Source organism: Siniperca chuatsi, linkage group LG5 (genome assembly GCF_020085105.1).
Source record: "Siniperca chuatsi isolate FFG_IHB_CAS linkage group LG5, ASM2008510v1, whole genome shotgun sequence".
Taxonomy (NCBI): Eukaryota; Metazoa; Chordata; class Actinopteri; order Centrarchiformes; family Sinipercidae; genus Siniperca; species Siniperca chuatsi.
In genome coordinates, this window is record NC_058046.1 from 32,393,654 (window position 1) to 32,404,610 (window position 10,957).

At 41.1% G+C, this 10,957-nt stretch overlaps 1 protein-coding gene across 6 annotated transcripts in view; it reads left to right on the forward strand.

Annotated features, from left to right (window-relative positions):
• Positions 1-7,132, forward strand: part of pias2 (protein inhibitor of activated STAT, 2) — a 26,973-nt gene extending 19,841 nt beyond the window's left edge. For 3 of the 6 annotated variants that reach the window (XM_044197718.1, XM_044197716.1, XM_044197715.1), the window contains one exon: positions 1,910-3,246. In XM_044197718.1, the coding sequence (XP_044053653.1) occupies positions 1,910-2,131 (222 nt within the window). In that variant the 3' untranslated portion in view covers positions 2,132-3,246. Of the gene's footprint in view, positions 1-1,909 lie in introns of all 6 variants that reach the window. The other 3 variants (XM_044197719.1, XM_044197720.1, XM_044197717.1) reach the window with 2 other exon arrangements.
• Positions 7,133-10,957: the final 3,825 nt, after the last annotated feature.

The following is a 10,957-nucleotide window of genomic DNA, read 5'->3' on the forward strand; positions in this document are numbered from 1 at the left end:
TTATTTTTCTCATGCTGTTTGATCCATATCCACGAGCTACTACTTCCATTTTGTACTTTTCTCATCATAACCAGGGCTATTTGAAAATTAAGAAACTTTTGACGTGAATAGTTGCAGTCAATATTTTTAATGAAATATTATTATAGTTTATGTTCTCCTAGAAAAATCCAGTTAGAAGATGTGTTTATTTTAATTCTAAAGGCAACAAATGTAATATGTAAAAAAGTAATCCAACTAATCTTTGTAATCTGTGAAGGCCTCAAACAACAAGGGCAACTCATTTCAATAGCAACTACACCTGAAAGCAGGGATTAACGGCGTCCAAGCAGGTGTAGAGCAGCACGGAGAGTGGAAAACATTCAGTTCAAGAACAGTAGTTTGGAAAAATAATAAGAATATTTCCTGATTTTGCAACAACACCACCATCTAGTGGCGGATTGGCACCAAATTTTGCACAGAGCCTTGGTGGGGGACGGGAAACTAATGGCCTAAGTTACGCATTAATCTGACAGCTACGTGGAGATACGACAACACAGGAATGACTTGTGCATTTTTTGGAGTATCAAGATTCTCTTAATAATTTTGATCATGAGCATCCATAGACTCTATGTGCACTGTTTCGTGCAGTCGGTTGGGAGAGTGAGGCGAGCGGTATTCAAATGGTTGCAAACTGCAATTTCACCGCTAGATGCCACTAAATCCTCCATAAAGGATCTTTAATGCGCACATGTTGTTTAGATGGCATAGCAACAGGCAAAGAGGGATTACAACCATGCATGATAGCCAATTTTGCTTGTAGATTGACAGCAAGATACACCAATGAGTTGATTCATAAGCCTGACTCAGTTCTTGTGGGACTGAGATGATTACATTTTATTTATATAGCGCCAGTTCATAACAGAAGTTATCTCACTGCACTTTTCCTACAGAGCAGGTCTAGACCGTACTCTTTATAATATTATTTACAGAGACCCAACAAATCCCACCATGAGCAAGCACTTGGCCACAGTGACAAGGAAAAACTTCCTTTTAACAGGCAGAAACCTCGAGCAGAACCAGATTCAGGGTGGGCGGCAGAGAGAGAGAGAATTCTGCAGATACATTTTACACATGCACAGAAAAACACCAACAAATGCATGTAGAGCAGAGTTAGATCAAAATGTTATCTGGCCCTGAAAAGAGATTGTCAATTGGCAGAAAGTCTCTCTGCTGTCAGAGACAGAAAGCAGAGACACATCCTAACCAGATACAGGCTCAGTGACCACAAATTGGGAATCGGAAAAGGAAGACACAAAAAAACCAAACAGAATATGTGGTCACTGTTGGACAGGTGAGGCTGAGACAGAGCTGCACTTCCTCCTACAATGTAAAACATTCAATGAAATAAGAAACATTTACTTTAACATGTTCAACTCTGTAATCTCAGATTTCAAAGAGCTAAATGAGCTCTCAACATTAACAAAACTCCTAGGAGAAGGAGACAGGGCCGATCCTGCCTACACACACACACACACACACACACAAAATACAAATACTAAAAGTGAAAACTAAACACTGCAACATTTGTTTTACTAACTGCAAGTCTACAATTTATTATTATCCCATCTTACTTATCTGTATATATTTTAATATCACAATTCTTCTGTTTATGTATGTTTTTATTTCACACATGCTTTGGCAATGTTAGCATCTGTTTCCCATGCCAATAAAGCCCAATTAAATTGAATTGAAAGAGAATTTGAAAATGAAGATTGTAGAAACTGAATTGGTGGATGTTGCAGTGTCAAGAGAATTGCCATACATCGCATAGGAGAAGTTATATTGTAGCAGTTCATGCCTACTAAAGGGTTCTGACTTTTCAGTGGACTTTAATGATGGTTATCACGATCACCTTGTTTTTCCTGCTCAGCATTACCGGCCACAGATGTTCCTCGACAACCTGACGAGCAGCATGCAAAGTGCAGCTGCAGCCAGCACCAGCTCGGCCCTGGTCTCCTCCTCCAGCAGCCACTATGACACCAGCACCCACGCTGCCAGCTCCATCCACGAGACCCGGGTCATCACAGGAGGAGGGGGGGGCGCTGGAGGAGGGACTGACAGTGGCATATCTGATATCATTTCACTAGACTGAGCCACATCTCACTGGACCTTTCCAGGCCTGTTTTCTGTGGCCTTTTAAGTCCGGACTACATGTACATGACATGTTGAGTTTTACACAGAAGCACCCAAATTGGTATACATGAGCACTTTGATGGCCTGAACATTTTCACAATATTAAAAACTGTATCCAGGCATGTTTCTTTTTGCCCTTTCATCCTGTCTGCTATGGTAGGATGATAAATGGTTTGATGGCCAAGGACAACATTGTGTGTCAGTGAATTGTCATTTCATTTGGGAAATATTTCCGTTTGCTGTCATACCCTTAATCGCATAAGATCGAAACAAAAGGGAGTGATTTAGCCTTGGTTTAGTTCAATATTCCCTGGTGTTTAAGCCTTGGTTTAGTCCAATATTCCCTGGTATTTAGCCTTGCATTAGCCCAATCTATCCCCAGTGTTTTAGCCTTGCATTAGCCCAATCTATCCCCAGTGTTTTAGCCTTGCATCAGCCCAATCTATCCCCAGTGTTTTAGCCCTGCATTAGCCCAATCTATCCCCAGTGTTTTAGCCTTCGTTTAGCCCAATCTATCCCCAGTGTTTTAGCCTTGGTTTAGCCCAATCTATCCCCAGTGTTTTAGCCTTGGTTTAGCCCAATCTATCCCCAGTGTTTTAGCCCTGCATCAGCCCAATCTATCCCCAGTGTTTTAGCCTTGGTTTAGCCCAATCTATCCCCAGTGTTTTAGCCTTGGTTTAGCCCAATCTATCCCCAGTGTTTTAGCCCTGCATCAGCCCAATCTATCCCCAGTGTTTTAGCCCTGCATCAGCCCAATCTATCCCCAGTGTTTTAGCCCTGCATCAGCCCAATCTATCCCCAGTGTTTTAGCCTTGCATTAGCCCAATCTATCCCCAGTGTTTTAGCCTTTGTTTAGCCCAATCTATCCCCAGTGTTTTAGCCTTGGTTTAGCCCAATCTATCCCCAGTGTTTTAGCCTTCGTTTAGCCCAATCTATTCCCAGTGTTTTAGCCTTGCATTAGCCCAATCTATCCCCAGTGTTTTAGCCTTCGTTTAGCCCAATCTATTCCCAGTGTTTTAGCCTTGGTTTAGCCCAATCTATACCCAGTGTTTTAGCCTTGCATTAGCCCAATCTGTCCCCAGTGTTTTAGCCTTGGTTTAGCCCAATCTATCCCCAGTGTTTTAGCTCTGCATCAGCCCAATCTATCCCCAGTGTTTTAGCCTTCGTTTAGCCCAATCTATTCCCAGTGTTTTAGCCTTCGTTTAGCCCAATCTATCCCCAGTGTTTTAGCCTTGGTTTAGCCCAATCTATCCCCAGTGTTTTAGCCTGGTTTAGCCTTGTGTTTTAGCCTTGGTTTAGCCCAATCTATCCCCAGTGTTTTAGCCTTGCATTAGCCCAATCTATCCCCAGTGTTTTAGCCTTGGTTTAGCCCAATCTATCCCCAGTGTTTTAGCCTTGGTTTAGCCCAATCTATCCCCAGTGTTTTAGCCTTGGTTTAGCCCAATCTATCCCCAGTGTTTTAGCCTTTGTTTAGCCCAATCTATCCCCAGTGTTTTAGCTCTGCATCAGCCCAATCTATCCCCAGTGTTTTAGCCTTGGTTTAGCCCAATCTATCCCCAGTGTTTTAGCCTTGGTTTAGCCCAATCTGTCCCCAGTGTTTTAGCCTTCGTTTAGCCCAATCTATTCCCAGTGTTTTAGCCTTGGTTTAGCCCAATCTATCCCCAGTGTTTTAGCCTTGGTTTAGCCCAATCTATCCCCAGTGTTTTAGCCTTGGTTTAGCCCAATCTATCCCCAGTGTTTTAGCCTTGCATTAGCCCAATCTATCCCCAGTGTTTTAGCCTTGGTTTAGCCCAATCTGTCCCCAGTGTTTTAGCCTTGGTTTAGCCCAATCTGTCCCCAGTGTTTTAGCCTTCGTTTAGCCCAATCTATCCCCAGTGTTTTAGCCTTGGTTTAGCCCAATCTATACCCAGTGTTTTAGCCTTGGTTTAGCCCAATCTATCCCCAGTGTTTTAGCCTTGGTTTAGCCCAATCTATCCCCAGTGTTTTAGCCTTGGTTTAGCCCAATCTGTCCCCAGTGTTTTAGCCTTGGTTTGGTCTTCCACCTCCTTAGGAAAATCTTTGTCTCTCTCTGGCTTGCTAGATGTTTCACTCTTTTCACCAGCCACTCACTGACTTCAGCTCTTTGCCATTGTGTGCCAGGCAGGGAGTGGAATCAATGGAACTGACAATCCTTTCACATGAGTCACTTATTTCAGTGTTCATGTCAAAAATATAGCTTAGGAAACTTTAATTAGTAGTTTCTTTGTATTTCATCATACAGTATCATTATGACCTGAACAGCTAGTCTTTTGGCCATCCATATATAGGTATATCCAGTTACTCCAGTGTTGGAAATATTTAGAACATTGAACTCTTCATTTATACCAATTTGTTTGCTTGCACATACATGTAAATCTGACTTCAGCCCGTTCTGACCTGGTTGACCTGAACCGTGGGCCTCGTTAGGATGGAATCCAGATGAATGGAAGAAGAGCTTGGACTCACTGCTCTCAGCAAGATGTTGTTTCACACGACATCCATGCAAGTGAATGAATGGTTGGAAGTAGGAAGCCCCTCTGTGAAAAAGACCTGTGGACTGATAAACATATTGTTGACTGTGGAGGTGTCTGACCTGCTCACACACAGTGGACGGGGCTGTTTTGGTCTGTTTTTACTGTATCTGTGCTGGCTTCCCAAAGCCGCGTTTTGCCTTTCATTCACACTAATGGAAACATGGAAGGCAGGTCACTAATTCAAATGTTTTCATTGGTTCAAACAGCTGTAAGTCAGTACTTTGATGAGGTTTGTTACAGGGCAGCTTTCATGTCATACTAACGTAAAATGTTCCATTTTAATTTTGTCAGAGCAATAATAATTTAACGAGTGTTAGGTTAAATAAAGTTGTAAATGTAGTTCAAGCTGGTCCCTACCACTCTGCTTCCCAAATCCAATCCCTTGTGTATGGTCAATTTATTGGCTTATGTTAATTGCAAACATGATTTCGTTTTGTTAGAGAAATACACTTAATGGAATAGTTCAAAATGTAGGCAAATACGCTATCTCAATCTCATGCCCTGGTGTTAAGCACAGACCTGGAGTCAGAAAGTATTTAGCATAACTTAGCATAAAGACTGGAAGCAGGGGGAAACAGCTAGCCTGGCTCTGTCCAGTGTTCCAAAAATACACCTACTGACATCTAAAGCTCACTAATCTCATATCTCATCTGTTTGCTCCTTACACAGAAATGTAAGAACCACAGTTCGTGGTTTTAAGAGGCATTATGTGCTGCTCCAGGCTAGTGGTTTCTCCCGGCTTCCAGTCTTTGTGCTAAGCTAGGCTATCCACATCCTGCTTAAAGGACAGGGACATGAGATTGATATTCATCTTCTCATCTCACTCTCAGAAAGTCAATAAGTGTATTTCCCAAAATGTTGAACTGCTTATTTTAAACTTTCTCGCAAACGTGTGCATCAGCTTTGACTAGCATGAAACGGTTCAATGGATTTTGAGATGATGTTAATGAAAGAGTTTATTTGCCTCTATGTTAATGTAAAACTTCTGACAAGTTCGTGCAGCCAAAAATCTGATCTTCTTTCCTTCAGTTAACATTTAAGAGTCCAATCTGTAATTCTTCTGAACTCTGACCTTTCTGCTATTTCTGGATTTTGTTGTTTGCTGATGATGCTGCGTGTTGGTATGGGATGGATGGGCGTGACACAAACATTTGCTCAGTATTAACACCTACACTTAAGCCCACTTTCTCACAGTTGACAGCAAGCAGTAACAAAAGAACGATAGACAGGGCAGCTACTGTATGTGCTATCTGGATTAGCTACTTATTTGGATTGCTTGCTGTGTATGTGGACTCCCAGCCATCAGGAGCTCAATCTCAGGGACCTACACTCCACTTTTCTGGGCTTGATGGACTGAGTGAATTCAAATATTGACACAGAAACAACACTGTCAGCATCGGTAACTGAAGTACAGGTGGTGACGTTAAAGTTAGGCTAACTCATGTTTTTATTTTTTAGGTCAGTGTAAAACATGCTAATGAATGTTGGCAGTTTGGAGTTTACATGTTAAAACTGTGATAAGGGTCAGTCACCCAATTACAAAACCCCACAGTTACGGGGTAGTTTTAGTTTATGTGAACAGGTTTTGAGATATCTGTCTCTTGAGGTTCAAGTCTCCACGGACTTTAGTTTGTGCATTGAAAAATGACATTTAAAAAATTGAACATCAGTGTGTTTTTCCAGAATCGGTATCTCTGTGACTATGGATAATTCATAGACTGCAGACAGTCTGATTGGAACTGCGAAACTGTTGCTGAAATCCATTCGCCTTCATTGTGTTGGGCGGAGGCAGAGACCGATATCTCAAAACCTGGATAAACAAAACCAAAACTCTCTGCATGTAGAGATGCCACTAGAGGTAGGTGAGAGAATCTGTTTTTTGTCATTTTGGTGAACCCACCCTTGGTAAGCAAAGCATAATAAGTCAAAGTAAAACATGCTAGATCAACAATACTGCCAATTCATTTCCCACCTTTACAGCCCCTTTCCTCACACAGAAACAGCACATTCGTGGGGAGTGTTTGCATAGAGGTCACTGTTGTGAAATTGCGGATTACACTTTTAACACTGTCTCTATTCACCTGCAGGCAGATGGTGGTGGTGTGGACCCATGGGATTCCATGTCATGTTTTTGATTTGGTACTCTTCATACTTTATGGGCTTTGAACCAATCCAGATCACCTGGACGTCTCTTTTGACACCATGTTAACAGACTCAACAGAGAAAAGAGCCCATTTTTGTTTGCTTCACATTCACTAGGTTTATTACAGGATGGTTGATTACAAAATTGTCTTTGTTTTCCTGTATCTGTAAACTTGCAGCATTTTGAATTGTGGTACCATGTGCAGGTGTTTTTTATTATTAAAGGTTTTCTTTTTTATTCAGTTAAAATCCGTTGCTCTTGGAAATAGTGTAAAAAGTGTTATTTTTCCCAGGAAACAATCGCGTGCCAGTGTGACCCGGGTGTTGTCTTCGGGGGGCCAGTGGATCGTGTTGCCATCAAACATCTTCAGTCTTCAAACAAACTCAGAATTCTCAGAATTGCACTTTAGAATGCTCTAAAGAGACAGTTTAGGAGTAAAAACGGTCTTTATTAAAGTGAAAAATAACTCATGCCTACTTTCAGTAAAGCGTTGGAGGAGCACTTAACAGCTCTCAGGTGATCACATGATGCCAAATCCGTGTGTATGGTGCACGTGACATGAGAGAAGTGAGTCTGGCGAAACAGGTGGATGTGCCAGATTTAGTCCCTGCCTGACCGTCCTCGCGAGGGGGAGCCGGTAATAATTATGTGTAGATTAAAGCAAATGTGGGCCAGGGATTTAAGGTGGGGGTGGCCCTGTCCTACTTCCTACCCCCTTACTTCCGGGGCCCTAGCTCGGACCACACCCATCTTCGAACTCTGCCTTCATTTTGATCTCGGCTACACACCTGTAAGGCTTCGTGACTGCACCTTGCACGGTTGTGACGCTATCGCATTGACAAACTCTGGCCACAGACAGATAAACAGCTGGCAAAGTGCTCAAAATCCAAATCAGAAATCAGAAATACGTTATTGATCCCGAGGGGAAACTCTTTAAACCGAATGAAGATGCACGGGAAGTGATTGCATCCAGGACGTAATAAAAAAAACATCCTTTCAAATGTGTTTGAAGATAAGTTACGAAAGCAGCAGCTGTAAATAGGCTTAACCTACTGTACTCCATATTGCTTCAGATATATTGTTAATCTTCTACTTGTTCTGCTGTATTAGAGTCACTCGAAAACATATCAGAAGGTGTGTGTTAATGTGTGTTCCCCCAAAACTACTCTTAACCAACTTCAGATAGCTACTGAGCTCTGAGGTGTTTCTAAGTTAAACGAAATGTCAGTTTATTCTGAAGTAAAAGTGAAGGATTTCTACCTTTCTTTCATTAAAGTCCAAAATGTCACTTCTAGCAGTTTAAGAAATACAAACCATGGCCAATGCTGTCGGACCACAAGACTGCGTTCATCTTGTTGATAGAAAAGTTACATTGATTTATCAGATGGTCTTTTTTAATGAAAATGTCAGATCAGAGGGTTCAGATCTGAGTCTGGTGTGGCACTGGAACCTGATCTCACAAGATCTTTATGCTACAAGCAGACATATTAAAGGGACAGCTACCTTTACTTTCCACATCTTTTTTTAGTTTTAGAATGTTGCTATAGCGCCACCATCAGGGGCTTACTTATACTTGAGTATACATCCTGTTTGGGCTGACGAGACATTTTCATTCACTGGAAGGCAGTTTAACTTTGGTGAAGGCAAAAAGGCTCTTCTCCTCTTCCACAGGAGGGCAGTACAATCTCAATCAGTGACAGACCACAGCTAACCAACGCTTGGCCATCAGTGAAACAAGCCTCAACTAAACATATTATATGAAATATCATGCAGTAATATTTTTGGGTTTTGAATGTGTTTTTCCGTCCAGGCAGCCATTGGTTTCTGTTTATTGGAGCCCTCGACTCATTTTTGTCCCTGGGCCCCCACACAGTTAATTACATGTACATGTTACAAATGCAGGTATTAAAGGGAAATTCAGTTCTTATTTTCATTTTTTTGTTTGTCATTTGACACGAGTCTGGATCTTTTGTTTCTTCGAAGCTGGTTGAAAATTCATCTGGAACTGTTATCAGAGCAACAAGTCCTTAAGCCCAAACCTGCAAAAGTGCAGGCTCATTAACAGTTAACTGGATCAGGACCAAGAGGGTTTAGGATGAACCCCATACATGAACTATTTTTCAAATACAAATGACTCGCTTTCTTGAAAATGAAAGATGAATTTTATGATTTTAGAAGAGAACATGCAGATTTTTCAGAAATCACTATGATCTGTTGGGATGTACACAATTTAATTTTCATAGTGAAGAGTTAACTATACTTATGATACATGATAAAATATACAACTAAATAAAAGTTGGTACACTAAAAAAGAACCAAACCAAATTTTGTTTGAGATTCTGTGAGAAAAAACACATAAACTCAACTCAAAGATTCTGGCTGTTAAAAGACCAGTGGACCCAGAACATTTAATGACATTAAAGTAATTTGTCATTTGAACACTAAGACTTGAAAGTGTGGAGGATTTAGTGGCCTCTAGCGGTGAAATTGCAGTTTGCAACCATTTGAATACAGCTTGCATCACCCTCCCCTTCCAAGCGTGCAGGAGAAACCACGGTGGCTGTGATAAACGTGAGAGGCCCTCTCTAGATCCAGTGATTGGTTTGTCCGTTCTGGGCTCCTGTAGAAACATGGCGGTGCAACATGGCGGCCTGCGTGGAAGGGGACCCGCTCCCTCTGTAGATATAAAGGGCTGATTCTAAGGTAATGAAGCACAGCGATTGTGTATAATCAGGCGATTCTACACTAATGAAAACATACTTATGAATATTATATTCCATTTCTGCCGACAGCTGCTCCTAAATGTTCCACACTGGAGCTTTAAAGCTGCATTTTAAAAGATTTTAGTGAGGTTTCATTGTCAGCAGGCTTATGATGATCACTTAAAAGTCTCTTGCACGTCCACCAATCATACGTTCCCTGGGAACATCTAATCTTAATCTTTAACAGTGATCAAAGTGTGGAAAGATTGTGGAGCACAATGTAGAACAAATGACACCCGTAACAACACAGGAACACATAAAATGAGACTTATGTCCAGGAATCTGTTGCCCCAGTGCATGCTGGGCTGGTTCCCAACACACCTACCTCGTGTGCCTGCAATCACATGATCAGCACTCAACCAATCATATGAATGAAGATGTTTTCAACTCCCTACTCATGTTGGCTTTATTTCTAAATAAGAGCACGCTGTTATTCATCCACGATCAACAAATCAATCCTCAAACAGCTTTCAAAGAACCAAATTAGCTGGATGAGAATAAACAGGATGATTTTAGTTAAGCCACATTTGAAGAACGGGGCCCAGTTCACCATATCAACAGACGTTGATATGTCAATGTTGTGTTGATATATACTTATAAATACTATAGAACTTGTGCTTAATTAATAAATAAAAACATAGAGCTCTCAGTAACACACAGAATTCATACAAATAGCCCATAAAACACCTAGAAAGTTATATAATTACCAGCTTTTTTTGCAAAATCATGTTGTTTCCTCGTGGTCCAGTAGCAAATGTTCAGAGGCCTGGCACTGGACTGTCTGCATTATTCTACGGAGTCCACATTTATACAGTGAAATCATTTGGAACAGACATCTGACTAGGATGTAGGACAGTTTTGGAGTTGTTGGAATGAGCTCTTTTTGGTTTTGACAGAGGTATCTGTTAAGCTAAAACTGATCTTCTGATTTGACTGCATGTTAATGCCAAAGAAACATATTTCACAAAATGTTGGACAATCCTTTCAGGTAAACTGGTGACATGAACTCTTACAACATCATTTCGAGTTCTTCATTTTCTTTAATTAGCTTTATGCGATTCCTCGATGAAAGGCTTTCGTTTGTGTGCTGCAAACACAAAGTATCAAATAGTTTGGTATGATTTCGTCTGTTGGAGAATTGATTCCTCTAATGGACACTAGCCTGCAAACTGTGTAAGTGATGCAATTACAGCACAGTACGGAACAGCAGTCAACACATACCTGAGTAAACCTAAATTAAAAAACATGTACAGAGTACAACTACACCAAGCTACATAGTTGAAGTGATGAGCGAAATTTTGGCTAACTGGTTTCAACCATAATTGTTC